The sequence below is a fragment of the Brachyhypopomus gauderio genome, chromosome 12 (genome assembly GCF_052324685.1).
Source record: "Brachyhypopomus gauderio isolate BG-103 chromosome 12, BGAUD_0.2, whole genome shotgun sequence".
Classification (NCBI taxonomy): Eukaryota; Metazoa; Chordata; class Actinopteri; order Gymnotiformes; family Hypopomidae; genus Brachyhypopomus; species Brachyhypopomus gauderio.
This window is the reverse complement of record NC_135222.1, coordinates 21,018,689-21,035,179: the sequence shown is the minus strand read 5'-3', so window position 1 is coordinate 21,035,179 and position 16,491 is coordinate 21,018,689. Positions and strand designations below refer to the sequence as shown.

At 48.4% G+C, this 16,491-nt stretch overlaps 1 protein-coding gene across 1 annotated transcript; it reads left to right on the top strand.

The window, feature by feature from the left end:
* The first annotated feature begins 962 nt into the window (after positions 1 to 962).
* Positions 963 to 16,162, top strand: crispld2 (cysteine-rich secretory protein LCCL domain containing 2). Its single transcript, XM_077023298.1, has 15 exons — positions 963 to 1,041; positions 2,561 to 2,895; positions 4,740 to 4,858; positions 5,653 to 5,785; positions 7,497 to 7,612; positions 7,926 to 8,026; positions 8,175 to 8,330; positions 8,460 to 8,520; positions 9,878 to 9,944; positions 10,049 to 10,179; positions 10,303 to 10,346; positions 10,442 to 10,514; positions 10,700 to 10,775; positions 12,682 to 12,812; positions 14,352 to 16,162. Exons 1-15 carry the CDS (start codon positions 963 to 965, stop codon positions 14,401 to 14,403), a joined length of 1,674 nt encoding a protein of 557 aa, XP_076879413.1. The 3' UTR covers positions 14,404 to 16,162.
* The last annotated feature ends 329 nt before the right edge of the window (positions 16,163 to 16,491 follow it).

The following is a 16,491-nucleotide window of genomic DNA, read 5'->3' as shown; positions in this document are numbered from 1 at the left end:
TACTGCTGGATAAGATACTTGGTAAACGAAATGTTTCTTTCGCATGTTTCACTTAATGGAGATTAATTTAATCACTTGGAATCTAACTGTGGAAATGAATGTTTACTGCTGTAATGCAATTTGCAATTATATACATTATAACATTGTTAAGCTCGTTTTAAGTTTTTTTTTTTTTTTTGCTACAGTTCCTTTTGTGCCTCTTTAAGTGCGTTTTTCACATGTCTCGATCCGAAGTCTAGTGTAGTCCACTTGCTCAATGAACTCAAGTGGATTCTGGCTGCATGTTCACAGGGGCCCAGGGGTGCACAGTCAGCTTTCTTAACCAAACTTACTCTCTAAGAGACTGAAAGGGGGGGGGGGGGTGGTTCACTGATTCCTAGGCCATGTGGTTAGTAGGCATGTAATAAACTCTCTGGTATTTCAATGTCAGCTCTCACACCATGCTGCTAGCGAACATGCAGGAACAATTGGTTCCTTGCTTTAAAATCCTCCTCGTGTTTTCTAATGGTGCGAAACAGAAGTGTGGGCCTAGAAGGCAGCAGGAAGCCAATGGCTCAGTCTACCGTGGCCACTGCAGAGGTCCTTGAAGGCTTCTCGTGATCCTGGCCGGCCCGTGGCAGTGGCGGGAGGTGGCGTGCTCGTGAGACGCATGTTTGTGTTTGTAGGTTTCACAGGGAGGGAGGAGAGGGGCGTGGCGGCCAGGTTTCACAGAGAACTGTAGCTGGAATAGTGACAGTGTGTTGACACAGCCTGGGTGTCGGGGGGGGGGGGGGGGGGGGGGGAGATGGCTAGCAAGCAGAGTGGCTCCATCCTAAACCCCCACCCACAACCCCCCTCCACCACTCTCCTGAGTTCTTGTCTGTGTCCTCATTTAGTGAGGAGTGCTGTTGGACTGAGCCCGCAGGCAATGTCTGTCAGTTGGGTCTTGGTTCCAGTGCCTAGCAGGGTCACGTCAGGAGAGGATGCTTCCCTTCATACACGACTCTCAGAAAGACTCCTTCAGTAGCCCCATCCCCTACCAGACCGCTGGAGCACGGGCCCGTAAGCCCCATCCCCTACCAGACCGCTGGAGCACGGGCCCGTAAGCACCACCTAGCTGAATGGTGGCAGAGCAGAAACTGAATGAGTTTCCACAGGAAAGTTTTGGAGGCATGAATCAGATGCCCAGAGGGACAGTTGCTTCTGTTGGTCTGTCCATGACGACGGACTAATCAGGGGAGATGGTGTAGTAGTGTGTTATTTGGAGCAGGATTACTAGGAGTTCTTATTCTGGGGGACCGGTTTCTGCAATTATAGCTGTGTTATAGCTGTGATAGCTCTGTTATCTAAGATATGAAAGAGGCGTTGGAGAGTTTTGAGTTCTGCAGATGGAAAATCAGACGCACTTTACCACTGACAGCAGGGGAAGCAATGCACACGGTCTCTGTCTCTCTGTCTCTCTGCTTCCCCCTGTCTCTCTGCTTCTCTCTATCTCTCTGTCTCTCTGCTTCCCTCTGTCTCTCTGTCTCTGTGCTTCTCTCTGAATCTGTCTGTCTCTCTCTGTCTTCCCTCTGTCTCTGCATCTCTCTGTCTATCTGCTTCTCTCTGTCTCTCTGCATCTCTGTCTCTCTGCTTCTCTCTGTCTCTCTCTGTCATTCTGCTTGTCTTTCTCTGTCTCTCTGCTTCCCTCTGTCTCTCTGTTTCCCTCTGTCTCTCTGCTTGTCTTTCTCTGTCTCTCTCTGTCTTCTGCTTGTCTTTCTCTGTCTCTCTGTTTCCCTCTGTCTCTCTGTTTCCCTCTGTCTCTCTGCTTCTCCTGTCTCTCTGCTTGTCTTTCTCTGTCTCTCTGCTTCTCTCTGTCTTTCTCTGTCTCTCTGTTTCCCTCTGTCTCTCTGCTTGTCTTTCTCTGTCTCTCTCTGTCTTTCTGCTTGTCTTTCTCTGTCTCTCTGTTCCCTCTGTCTCTCTGTTTCCCTCTGTCTCTCTGCTTCTCCCTGTCTCTCTGCTTGTCTTTCTCTGTCTCTCTGCTTCTCTCTGTCTTTCTCTGTCTCTCTGTTTCCCTCTGTCTCTCTGCTTCTCCCTGTCTCTCTCTGTCTTTCTGCTTGTCTTTCTCTGTCTCTCTCCCCTCTCATTGTCTGGAAGTGCACAGCTGCAGCACAGCACAGTTCTCCTCCATCTGTAGTTGTTCAGGTCTCCTCACAGCAACCCTGTGCAGCCCCAGCTCTCCACCCACTGCAGCCATACACATACACACACACAAGTGTGGAGAACCTCCCTACCACATATCTGCAGGCAAAACGTTCCCAATTGTCTCTATTAGCAGATTGTATGGACTGGCTGTTATTATCACCCACCAGGATGTTATTATAATAGTAATATTAGTATAATAAAGTGGGTATGATCGCTGTGTGATATAAATCTTGTTCATACATACATGGTTCACACTGGATGAAGCATGAAAATCCTTCTTGGTACTTGTTGTCATAGTTCAGTAAGAGTGAGAGTGTCCACAGTGGCGTTCCTGTTATACACACGGTCTTCACTCTGACATTCCAGCTCTGGGACCCACCGCCACTCCCCACGTGAGACTCTACTTCCTGCAGGGTTCCATCCAGGCCACACCCAGCACACAACAGGCCCCGCCCAGGCTCCGCCCACCCACCATGCCCAGAGTACTCCCCCCCAGTCCTGCTTCTGCTGCTGGTTGCCAGGCTGGCTGCCAGCCTCTTCCTGCCCGACTCCCCGGAGCTGAAGCGTCTGCTCAGCCGCTACCAGGGCGAGCTGGAGCCCAATGCCACGACCCCGGGGTCATCGCCACGGCACCGCAGGGCTATCCCATGGGCCGGACCGCGAGGAGATCTCGCTCTTCATAACAAGCTGCGAGGAGGAGTCTATCCCACTGCCTCCAACATGGAGTACATGGTGAGTGAGGGTTCTGGAGGGACGCTAGCCCACTAAACAGTGAACGCAGAGTCCAGATGTCCAGCAATGGCGCAGCAGAGCAGGGCAGGGTCACTGTGTTAGCCTGTGTTTAGACTACTCCAGACTGCAGCGCTGTATTCCAAACACACCCAGCTCAGATCCCTGGGGCTGGACGTTCCTCTGACAGATGCACAGGGGTTCCACTCCAGTGAGAGGGGGAGAGGGAGAGAGAGGGAGAGAGAGGAGGGAGAGAGAGAGAGAGAGAGGGAGGGAGAGGGAGGGAGTGAGGGAGGGAAGGGGAGTAGGAGAGAGGGAGATGGAGAGGAGAGAGAGAGGGAGAGAAGCGCTTTGTTGGGGGACATTTGCCTCAAAGCTGAGGAAGGTAGAGTTTAGTGTATAAGTCTGATGTTAAAATCTGAGGTTCTTGGTCTCCCTGTTTATAAACATTGAGTGTTAAACAGACCAATTCGGACTTTAAAAATTCCTTTTGGCTCTAGAGCTCTCTGTGAAGTTCGAGAGGCCCAGAGGGAGTGTTCCCTATTCCTCCATATTTCTAGCAGAGATCTAACACGGTTACAACCGTACAGGCTTTCAAGCACTCAGTGTACCTTTAACCCCCCCCCCCACTCTTCCTGAACCATAGTACAATTTACCCATTGTTTAGAAAACAAAGAAAGTCATTGTGGTTATGTAGTATAAGAAGATTGGTCTGATGAGCCAGGATGTGATGGAGAGTGGACGGAGCACAGTGTTAAAGGTGGTGTGAGTGGATGGAGCACAGTGTTAAAGGTGGTGTGAGTGGATGGAGCAGCACAGTGTTAAAGGTGGTGTGAGTGGACGGAGCACAGTGTTAAAGGTGGGTGTGAGTGGATGGAGCACAGTGTTAAAGGTGGTGTGAGTGGACGGAGCACAGTGTTAAAGGTGGTGTGAGTGGATGGAGCACAGTGTTAAAGGTGGTGTGAGTGGACGGAGCACAGTGTTAAAGGTGGGGTGTTTCCTAGTGAGTGTTTCACACACGGAAGTGGGAGCGCATGATTGGGTGTTTTGGTTCTTGCCACGGCCCTCGGAGGTGTGTGTGCGCGCGCATGTGTGTGTGTGTGTGTGTGCTCGTGGTGTGTGTGTGTGTGGTGTGCGCATGTGGGTTTAAATATTGGAAATTTACTGAGGAGGAGATACAGGAACCCTTCAGTAGAGTGTGAGAGTGTGTGTGAGTGTGTGTGTGAGTGTGTGTGTGAGTGTGAGTGTGTGTGTGTGAGTGTGTGTGTGAGTGTGTGAGTGTGAGTGTGTGTGTGTGTGTGTGTGTGTGTGTGTGTGTGTGTGTGTGTGTGTGTGAGTGTGAGTGTGAGTGTGTGTGTGTGTGTGTGGTGTGTGGTGTGAGTGTGGTTGTGTGTGTGTGTGGTTGTGTGAGTGTGAGTGTGTGTGAGTGTGAGTGTGTGTGTGTGTGTGTGTGTGTGTGTGTGTGTGTGTGTGTGTGTGTGTGTGAGGACGTGAGGTGGAAAACCTCCTGCTTTCCCTCTCGGGTGGAGAAGTAAGGCAACTAAATGTGTTCCCTTCACCCTGATTGCGGAGGGGTTTACTGCGGCCAGGAGCCACGCTCTGATGTGTGTGCTCTGATGTGTGTGCTGGGTAGTCAGTGTGTTTTCTTTCCGCTGAGCTGAATTCCCATTGCAGTTATCACGGCAGCTTTAGAACGCAGCAAAGCAAAATGAAGGTTTTGTTGAATTTTTGCATTGTTGTAGGTGTGAAGACTGTTACTGAATCAAAGTATATGCCAAATGTGTGTGTGTGTGTGTGTGTGTGTGTGTGGTGTGTGTGTGTGTGTGTGTGTGTGTGTGTGTGTGCAGGTCTGGGACGATGAACTGGAGCGCTCAGCCACACACTGGGCTGAACAGTGTCAGTGGGAACACGGCCCAAAAGATTTGCTAATGTCCATTGGGCAGAACCTGGCAGTGCACTGGGGCAGGTATGAAACACACACACACACACACACACACACACACACACACACACACGGTAGCATCTCGTTCCTCTAGAGTACGCTTTAAACCTGCATCAGCATATGGCCACAAAGGTGTGTTTACTGTGATTGGGGAATATTGCAGTCATGTTATTGATATACTCTGTTTAAGCCGCGAGAATGAGAGTGTTTTATACAGACTAGACCAGATTTAGCTCACATTCCACCATCTGCTCTAGAACTAACTCCATAAGGGTACAGGGTTCAATACAGGATTCACACACAGTACACAACAGGAGGTATGTTCTGTGTTGGTGTGTGTGTGTGTGTGTGTGTGTTGTGTGTGTGTGTGTTGTGTGTGTGTGTGTGTGGTGTGTGTGTGTGTGTGTGTGTGTGTGTGTGTTTGTGGTTGAAGTGTCCCCCTCTACACACTAGCCCTTATTATCAGAAGAAGCCATCTCTCTGGGTCTGTCTCTCTCACCAGCTCTCCAAGTCTAGAGCAGGTGTCATTCCGGGACACAACTCTTCTTCCCATCATAGCCTTCTCTCTTCTGATGCCAGCAGAAAAGCCCCTCCCCCCATCTCTGAGCCATTTAGAGCGATGTTTACAGTCAGCAGGTGTATCTGATTGGCCGCGAAATGAGCATCACACTTTAGAAATGATCCAGGATAAGAACAGAGTGCTAACTCTATGGAAAGGGAGAGATGTTTAAATAAAGTTACTGATCCTGCATCTCTGCCACATCACGGCAGGTCCTGAAGCAGTTTGGTTGTTGACTGATCTGTACCCCTAATAACAGGTACCGCTCCCCCGCCTACCACGTCCAGGCCTGGTATGATGAGGAGAAGGACTACACCTACCCATATCCACATGAGTGCAACCCCTGGTGTCCTGACCGCTGCTCTGGACCCATGTGCACTCACTACACACAGGAGAGAGAGAGAGAGAGAGAGAGAGAGAGGAGAGAGAGAGAGAGCGAGAGAGAGAGGAGGAGAGAGAGAGGAGTGAGAGAGAGAGAGGAGAGAGAGAGAGAGAGAGAGAGAGAGAGAGAGAGAGAGAGAAGAGAGAGAGAGGAGAAGAGAGAGGAGAGAGAGAGAGAGAGAGAGAGAGAGACTGTTCATCGGGTGGTATAAATCACAATCAAAAAGCAAGAGGCATTAATTTGTCTTCAGTGTTTTGACAGTGACCCTGTTATTTATGTGCATACATTTCATCAAGCAGCATGTGTTTAGTCACACTGTGCTCTGCTCACACGGTTCTTAACAGACAGCAGGTGAGACCTGCACCCATACAAACGCAGGTGTTCTGGGCCACTCAAAACATCTGTAGTGTTCATCTAAGAGAGAGAACAGAGAGAGAAAGAGAGAACAGAGAAAGAGAAAGAATGCAAAATATGAGCAAGAACAAGACATATAAACATGATATAATTCCTGTCTGAAAAATTAGTGAAGCAGATTTATCTTTATCTTTAGTAGTATTTGATACATCTAAAGAGAGATCGAGACAGAGGGCAGAGAGAGAGAGAAAGACAGACAGAGGATGAGAGACAGAGGATGAGACAGAAGGCCTGACCACTGGCAACGTGTCCTCTCAGACTTGACTTAACAGCTGGGATGGGTTTAGGAAAACACTCTCATCTGGAAGCTGTTCCCAGACTCCTGTATCATTTTCTTATTTGACCAGGATAGATTTGTAGATGTGGAGAAGGTATCTGTGCCAGGTCTGCTCCTGCACTTTCGGACACGTCTGGAGGGTGGTGGAGATGGAGGCAGACGTGGGTGGGGGGTTTACAGTCTTGCCCAGTTATTTTCTCAGTGTCTGTCATTTCTTTGAAGAGCAACCTCAGTCCAGGGACTCACAGATGGTTAAGGAATGGTGTGGTGGGGGTTCTGGAGGTGGTGGTGATGGGGTTGGGGGTTTGAGTAGCTTTTTCTGAATCACTTTTTCATGGCAGAGATTGCTGTGGTCTTTTCCTGACCCTAGTACAGGAAGTGCATTCCTGAGGGAGAGGGCGAGATAGTGTGTGTCTGCTATGTGGGACTGTTTTAACTGTTTAGCTGTACGTGTGAGAGAATGCCCTGAGTAAACACTTTCCATTCATTTAGCTGTCAAACAGCTGTGGTGCAGTCTGGGTGCACTGGGTGAACTCCACGCTGCCCACAACAGCCAGTGGACTGCACGCCAATGTCACTTTATTTGTGTAGAGCACCAGAACATCGTAGACGTTCACAAGAGGCAAACAGCTCCGCTTATCCTCCTGGTGCAGGAGCACGCCCGGCTCAGACAGCCACAGGGGGGAGGCATTTCAGACAGACAGACACTATTCAGCCCAGTTAAGCCTTCTTGCCTCAACGCGAGAATTCGACTCACAGCTTTCGGTTCCAGCTCACCGTGGCTCGCTGCAAAAATAGTTTTGGCGACAAATCTTCATCTCCATGGCAAATGTTTTGGTGTTAGTGTTCCGATGTGTTGTGAAGAAATCAGCCTCAATTTCCTGGCACCCTGCATCCCAGAATGCCAGGAAGCTGCAGCAGAAATGCCAGGAAATGTGTGTGCCAGCACAGTGTTTTCACGTGAACCAACTCTGCTGCCTGCCTGCGAGAATCGCAGTGCTAACGGACAGATGCCTCTGATTGGTTGCAGCTCGTGTGGGCCACCACCAATCGCGTGGGCTGTGCCGTCCATGTGTGTCCACGTATGAGCGTGTGGGGTGAGATCTGGGAAAACTCTGTCTACCTCGTGTGCAACTACTCACCCAAGTAAGACTCCCACTCCAGACGTCATCTGCCCGTTCCTTAATTATCATAACAGATTATCTAATCTGACGCTCTTTGTTGGCTGCAGGAATCCATTTCACTGTTGAAAAGCATAACAAACTTCCATCTGTTGGAAAATAATTTTGACATAGGAAAAAAAGAACGCACACCGCGTTGTTTTTCAGAGTTTCCCCGTGATTTAATTAGTGGCGACAGTTTTGGGGAGTGTTTTACAAAGAGCTTGTAAAGTTTGTGAACACCTGCGAACAGCATTAAAGCAATGAGTGTAGGCTAACTTCACTGTGACCTCCCCCAGGGGCAACTGGATCGGGGAGGCACCCTACCAGCATGGACGGCCCTGCTCCCAGTGCCCCCCCAGCTATGGAGGAGGCTGCAGGGACAACCTCTGCTACAAGGGTGAGCACCTCTCCTTGGCATAACAATTACCAATAATTCAGCATGCTCGAATGATTATGGTTCAAAAGGATCAATGATATTCCAGTGGTGAGTGAGTGATGATGTTAACTCAAATCAAGGGGCTAAAATGGCTGTGAATTTCTTACAGGAGCCCCCGAGCACCACGAGACCCCAGACATGAATGAGGTGGAGAGGCAACAAGTGCCTGTGCCCCCTCACACCACGCCAGCCAAACCCGTCCACAGGCCTAAGACCAAGCCCAAAAGGCCCCAATCACCCAAGGTCACTCGCACCAATTTCCTCGGTAAGCTTTTCTTGAGCCTCATGTATACATGAGCAGAAATAATGTTGGAAGACGGGGGGGGAATGTGGATCAAAGGTGTTAGTGGCCCTGGGGCGCTGCTGTATGACTGACACATTCTTCTCCATATAGCTCAGAATATCAGGTGTGAGACCAGAATGAGAGACAAGTGCAAAGGAGCCACTTGCAGCAGGTAAGTAAAGTTTTGCACCGGATGTTTTGCTCTGAAGGCCCGAAATGGAGCCGTGTAGACCTCTTAGTTGAACGTCCTCAAGGCCCAGCATGGAGCCGTGTAGATCTCATAGTTGAACGTCCTGAAGGTCCAGCATGGAGCCGTGTAGACCTCGTAGTTGAACGTTCTCAAGGCCCAGCATGGAGCCGTGTAGACCTCGTAGTTGAATGTTCTCAAGGCCCAGCATGGAGTTGTGTAGACCTCGTAGTTGAACGTCCTCAAGGCCCAGCATGGAGCCGTGTAGATCTCGTAGTTGAACGTCCTCAAGGCCCAGCATGGAGCCTTGTAGACCTCATAGTTGAACGTCCTCAAGGCCCAGCATGGAGCTGTGTAGACCTCGTAGTTGAATGTTCTCAAGGCCCAGCATGGAGCCTTGTAGACCTCGTAGTTGAATGTTCTCAAGGCCCAACATGGAGCCGTGTAGATCTCGTGGTTGAACGTCCTCAAGGCCCAGCATGGAGTTGTGTAGACCTCGTAGTTGAACGTCCTCAAGGCCCAGCATGGAGCCTTGTAGACCTCGTAGTTGAACGTCCTCAAGGCCCAGCATGGAGCCGTGTAGATCTCGTAGTTGAACGTCCTTAAGGCCCAGCATGGAGCCGTGTAGATCTCGTAGTTGAACGTCCTCAAGGCCCAGCATGGAGCCTTGTAGACCTCGTAGTTGAACGTCCTCAAGGCCCAGCATGGAGCCGTGTAGACCTCATACTTGAATGTTCTCAAGGCCCAGCATGGAGCTGTGTAGACCTCGTAGTTGAATGTTCTCAAGGCCCAGCATGGAGCTGTGTAGACCTCGTAGTTGAACGTCCTCAAGGCCCAGCATGGAGCCTTGTAGACCTCGTAGTTGAACGTCCTCAAGGCCCAGCATGGAGCTGTGTAGACCTTGTAGTTGAATGTTCTCAAGGCCCAGCATGGAGCCTTGTATACCTCGTAATTGAATGTTCTTAAGGCCCAGCATGGAGCCGTGTAGACCTCGTAGTTGAACGTCCTCAAGGCCCAGAATGGAGCCGTGTAGATCTCGTAGTTGAACGTCCTCAATGCCCAGCATGGAGCCGTGTAGATCTCGTAGTTGAACGTCCTCAAGGCCCAGCATGGAGCTGTGTAGACCTCATAGTTGAATGTTCTCAAGGCCCAGCATGGAGCCTTGTAGACCTCGTAGTTGAATGTTCTCAAGGCCCAGCATGGAGCCATGTAGACCTCGTAGTTGAACGTCCTCAATGCCCAGCATGGAGCCATGTAGATCTTGTAGTTGAACGTCCTCAAGGCCCAGCATGGAGCCGTGTAGACCTCGTAGTCTAAGCCACTCTGGTGTGTGTTTCTTCAGATACAACTGCCCAGCCAACTGTGTCCACAACAGAGCGAAGGTGTGGGGCACTCTCTTCTATGATGTGGTACGTATCCCACTTTCTGCTTGTCCGTGGTCTGTCACAATACGATTTATTTTTTTTCCCAAAAAAAAAAAATTTTAATCAAATTTTTATTTCTGTCCTTACAGCAATCGAGTATCTGTCGTGCAGCAATCCACTATGGGGTCATTGACAATAATGGTGGCCTGGTGGACATTACAAGAAAAGACAACTTCCCCTTCTTTGTTAAGGCGGTGAAGAATGGTGTGGAGTCTCTCAGGTGTGCTGTGTGTTCAGGCTTTGACTTTGCCTTTGACATAATTGACACGATGTACACCAGGACTGTCTTTGACTCCTCTCTGTCTCTGTGTCTCTGTCTAAACTCTGTAATTTCTCTTCACAGCAAATATAAACCCGCTAATGCATTTACAATGGCAAAAGTTCAGAGTGAGTAAATGTTCTCATGCAGTAGACGCGTTGTGTGGACATGTCTGTGTCGTAAAGGTGTGAGGATAACCTCAGAATGTTCTTCTCTTTCCCAGTAACATCAGTAGACTGTTATACTACCGTTGCCGAGATCTGTCCTTTCAGCAACCCCCCTTCTCACTGCCCCAGGTACTGCCTAATGTTCACACACACACACACACACACACACACACACACACACACACACACACACACACACACACACACACACACACACACACACACACACATTCTCAATGCCATGTTCATTACAAAAGCATTTTCTCAGTAAATGTTTTTTTAAGTTCCTGTGTTCCTTTCTTCTCTCTGCTCAGGGTCATCTGTCCAGCCAACTGCAAGAACGAACCCCCATATTGGGCTCCTGTGATTGGCAGCAACATCTATGCCGATGTGAGTGGTGATTTCTGTCCACCGTCTGCTCCTATTGGCTGGTAGGGGTTTGTGAGCTTGCCGCAGTGGTTGGTGAGGTCAATCCCACCACAGAGCGGTGGCTGGTGAGGTCATGCTGACCAAGTAATGTTCATGAGCAATGTGCAGATGGCTGAGACTCAGGCATACACTATATACTGAAGCTCCACCCACACCCAGGATTGGGGCCCACTCTGTACTGAAGCTCCACCCACACCCAGGATTGGGGCCCACGCTATACTGAAGCTCCACCCACACCCAGGATTGGGGCCCACTCTACACTGAAGCTCCACCCACACCCAGGATTGGGGCCCACTCTATACTGAAGCTCCACCCACACTCAGGATTGGGGCCCACTCTATACTGAAGCTCCACCCACACCCAGGATTGGGGCCCACTCTATACAAGCTCCACCCACACCCAGGATTGGGGCCCACGCTACACTGAAACTCCACCCACACCCAGGATTGGGGCCCACTCTATACTGAAGCTCCACCCACACTCAGGATTGGGGCCCACTTTATACTGAAGCTCCACCCACACCCAGGATTGGGGCCCACTCTACACTGATGCTCCACCCACACCCAGGATTGGGGCCCACTCTATACTGAAGCTCCACCCACACCCAGGATTGGGGCCCACTCTGTACTGAAGCTCCACCCACACCCAGGATTGGGGCCCATTCTGTACTGAAGCTCCACCCACACAAAGGCTTTGCCCTGCTCTCAATTGAAGCTCCACTCTCTTTTGCATGAACATATTGCACGGAAGATCCACACCGATTGCTTCTGTTTTCTTGCTGTTTCTGTCATCAGTGAGTCACTTAAAGATGTATAAACAATGGCCATTGAACGAATTCAGTTTCTGAAATTAATTAAGTCTGAAATCACCATGGCTACTTTGTCTTTTCCGTGGTCTTCCAGCACCTCACTGGCTGACTGTCACGTTTCACATCGCGTGGGTGTGGAGGCTCTCGACGGCCCTCTCTCGGCCACTGCCCACCCGTGAGCAGACTCGGATGAACTCCGTGCCTTTTGGCCTGGCCTTCACATTCCACTGTAAAAGCCCTGCGTCTTCCAGCTGGCCCCAGATCAGAGCTCTCTCCAGGAGCTCCTGCAAAAACTCATTAACTCCCATTGCTGTGCGGGCTGAGCCCAGCACTTGATGAAGGTGACCATTATGAAAGAGCCCTGGCTTTAATGCCTCAGCACTAAGACGATCATATTGATACGGCATCCGTGCTCAGATCTGGGGGGATGTGACACCCTGTAAGTACTTCCATGGGAGGAGTTTGCCCAGCAACCCAGCAACCCTACTCTGTGAGTGGGGAATTCAAGAGGGTTCTTGTCCTGGTGGGAGCAGAGAGAAATGACGCGTCAGACTGGTGAAGAAAGGCTGGTGGGTGCGTGAGGCTCTGGTGCAGAAGCTCCAGGGTCTGGTGAATGACTCTGAGCTGGTTCTCTACGTCATGGCACTGTATGAACCAGGGCAGTGATGTAAACTGTCTGAGTTCTACTGGGCTGGGATCAAGTGCCTCTGGGATCATTGAGTTGGTACTGAGAGTCAGACACACAGTCAATCTTTAGGGTGGTTTTGTTTGCCTGTTTAATTCATGGGTTTTCCCTTTTGCAGATATGTGTTTATAAGTTCCTAACTTTATGGTCTTGCCATAAATTTGTGTCACCCGTAGCATGAGATGCGTAGGCAAGCAGAATGAAATTCCTGGCCAGGACGTTGGTGTTCTGAGCCTTCGCTGCACTCTTTTGAGTGTGTATATAAAACCCCTGGCACATCAGCTGGTGTATTGTAACTGCTGATGACAGGGACTCGGTGGAGCTGCAGGAGAAAACACGGTGACCGGAGCCCCCTTTTGTGTGTCTGTGTACAGAGCTCCAGTGTCTGCCGGGCAGCAATCCATGCTGGGGTGATCAAAGCTACTGGAGGCTCTGTGGACATTTTGGCTCTGGATAAGAGGAAGAGCTACACAGGCAGTTTGAAGAATGGCATTCAGTCTGAGAGGTATGTACCACTCCTCTTCTGTCCTCTCTTCTCTCCTCTCTTCTCCTCTCCTCCCCTCCTGTAATACAGTCCTGTTCGTCAGATGTCTGGGTTAGGCTGCTCCCGAGAGCCAAGGGAAAAGCACGTTAGTGGTCTCTGAGTAACAGCGTGGCGTTCTTGGGGTGAATGGACCACACATAGACTCTTTGCTTACTCTAGTCCAGCACTTCAATGGAGTGTGCAAAGTGCTGTGTGGGCAGGTTCGGCTCCTGCCCAGTGAAACCCAATGCTGGACCCCAACATCCTCTCAGTCCAGAGCCAGATCTGTCTGCCACTCAACAACGGACCATCAGCTCCACACGGGGGCTGAGCTCTGTTCCACCCGCGTCAGGCTGTCAGCAAGACGCAGTGATCGGGGAATGGGGGGCGTCTGCTCATGTGAACCAAACCTTATTAACAAAAAATACCCATAAGCCTTCCTGTAAGCGGCCAGTAGAAACTCTCTGGAAGCCGAGTCGGTCCTTCACTGCTGCTGATGGTGATGTTTATCTGAAGCCTGGGGCCTCTGTTCTCACCCACAGTTCTTCGCCACGGCCTGCAGGCCCCTCCACTAATGAATAATGAGCAAAGCCACCAGGCCAAACATAACAGTCAGTAGTAGCTGTTGGAAGTAGGTCCATTATTCTGAATGAGCCCACCACACCAACAACAATAAACCAGTGTCTCAGTTTCCACAGCGCCCTTTGAGTTCCCTGTGATCAGTTCATGAAAGGGAGCAAATGATCTTGATTACATGGCTCTGACTTTACCCAGTTAGCATATACTTTACAGAGTTAGCATATACTTTACAGAGTTAGCATATACTTTTCCCAGTTAGCCTTGTCTTTATCCAGTTAGGATATTCTTTACCCAGTTAGCATATACTTTTCCTAGTTAGGATATTCTTTACCCAGTTAGCATATACTTTTCCTAGTTAGGATATTCTTTACCCAGTTAGCATATACTTTTCCCAGTTAGCATATGAGGTCAACAGAAGTGATGTGAAGACCATACCTGTCAAGTTTTTGATTAAAAAATAAGGGAAAATTTCCGCTGGTTGCTGCGAGCATTCCCACCAGCCCAACCAACCTTATATTTTACAAAAAAAAAGTCTTCACTTTTTTGGTAGGAACGCCTTCTCTTGTTACATTCGTCCATCTCTGATTTGTTTTACGGGTTTGTTGTTCCCGCTGTCAGCACTAACCTCGCGAGAACTGACACTTGGGCTAATGCAGGTTGCCATTCTCGCGAGGCTAGCGACATAATTCATTTTGGAGAGGCACTTCAATGCTTTTTACAGTAAAAATTATTACATTATAATACGGGAAATTTACAGGAAAATATTAATATGGGAGGATGACCGGAAAGAGGGGTAAAATACGGTAGTTTCCCGGCGAAAACGGGAGAATTGACAGGTATGGTGAAGACACAGGAAGATCAGCATCTTGTGGTGTGTCTGTTCATTATAAATGTGAAACTAATGTCAGGTTGTTTGTGACTCTTTGTCTTTGCCCTCTACAGTAAAACCCATTCAGAAGGAAGCTCCTTCCGTGTCTTCACTGTTCGAGAGTGAAATGTCTGCATGCACAGGGCCTCCTGCTCACTGCTCCAGGGGCTGTAAGGTCCCCATGCACTCTGGATGGACAGAACACATCAGCCCATTCAAAGCCTTGGCAACCTCATCTGTTTATTTCAGGCTGAGAGGGAAAGTAACTCTCTGCCACTGAAGACTTTTCATCACCAGCTGGTTAAACCAGAGAGGTGCCCGAATTCTAATTCTGTGTCGATTCCTTATTTTTTCTTTCTAAACACCAAACGCAGCATATAGAGAAAATGAGAATGGCAAGAGGACAGTTTTCCAAGAGTGCTGCTTTTACACATAGTCGTTTCTAATCCAATTAAACTATTTTCTTGATATCTTTTTCAAGTTTTTTAAGTATTTGATCTCATACACAGGAATGTATATTGATCACACTGTATGTAATCATGTTGTACAGATCTTCTGGAGGTGATTTTTCCCCCCTTGCCCATTCCAGATTCTGGTGTATTCCAGCTTGTGCTGGTGTATTCCAGCTCACCTCTGCTTTGCATCTGTGTGTATGAACGTACTACGTTTATAATGGAGGCGAGCAGTACTGCACAGTGACCATCACTACACACACTTTGCCTTCCAATGTCAGTAACATGCAGATGTTTCGGTGAAGGTCCACAAACAGCAAAGCAATGCTGAGTGCCAAGAACTGCTTGAGGCATAGGGCAGTGCTAATAGTGCTAGCAGTGCTAATAGAGCTAGCAGTGCTAATAGTGCTAGCAGTGCTAATAGTGCTAGCAGTGCTAATAGAGCTAGCAGTGCTAATAGTGCTAGCAGTGCTAATAGTGCTAGCAGTGCTAATAGAGCTAGCAGTGCTAATAGTGCTAGCAGTGCTAATAGTGCTAGCAGTGCTAATAGAGCTAGCAGTGCTAATAGTGCTAGCAGTGCTAACAATGAGCTCGAAAAAATCATCACCTTGCTGCTTCCTTATTTATTAGAAGTCTTTGTTTAACCAGCCCACATTATTTGGAACAGGACCGACTATTTATGAATGCGATATGTGAGGTGTCCATCTAAGACGTTCAAATGTCCACTGCATTCTAACCTGATCCCATTCATGTCCTAGAGGACAACCTTAGCTGTTAGGCACAGATTCGGAATGATGTGGAAAGTGCAGGTCTAATGCCAAACATGGAGGTGTATAAACCACTCTTCCACAGCACTGTAATGAAAACACCCTTAACTCAGAGCAGAGAAAGAGACGCTGGCTGTCTCAAGACTTCAAATCTGACATGATGTGTTTTTTTTTAGATGGACTATGTCACAATCCAAACCCAACATGTGGGGATCTGGTGGGTGTGTAAACGCAGCCCACGAGTTTCTCGTTAGGACCACACAACAGTGTAGTTTAACTACCCCTTATAAAGCTCTCTATCTCGCTACTGCATATATTTCTCTCTCTCTCATTCTCTCTCATTCTTTCACTCAAACTTTCGCAGTCTCTCCTTTTTTCTGACACACACACACTCTCTTTTCAAAGGCTACCTCAGTCTTGCTGTAATATTAAGTTTACCTATAAGGGGGGTTTAGAGAAATAGAGTTTTTTGTACAGCTTTTGAAATTGTTTTGTGTAAATATATTTGATTTATATATGTTTTTGTTTTGAAATAGCTGTGGATGTAAAAGTATGTTTTTATGTGTTGTGTCTTTTTTATTCTACATTTCTTTCATTAAAATGTAATTTTATCACATCGGAAAAGCTGCAATTTAAATTTCTTTGCAAATAAAAACCTTAAGAAGATCCAGCAGTACTTTTGACCTCAATCATTTATCCGCTGGAAAAATTTTGCACACAAAACTATAAATAAATAAATAAATAATGGAGCTGCCATTACCTTGGCTGCTTATCTGACACTTTATCTTACGATTCATGGAGAGTTTTTTTAACAACAGGATTACTGAGTAAAACCTGAAGTGGCTGTAAAATTAAATGAACTGAAGTCTGTGGTTTAGATTTGGGAGCGATTATAGGTTTATGCAGCCTGCTTGTGTGGTTAATTCACAAATCTTGCTTTGTGAAATATCCCATGATCATTGTAAAATCACAACAACTCACAAACAACACTCCAA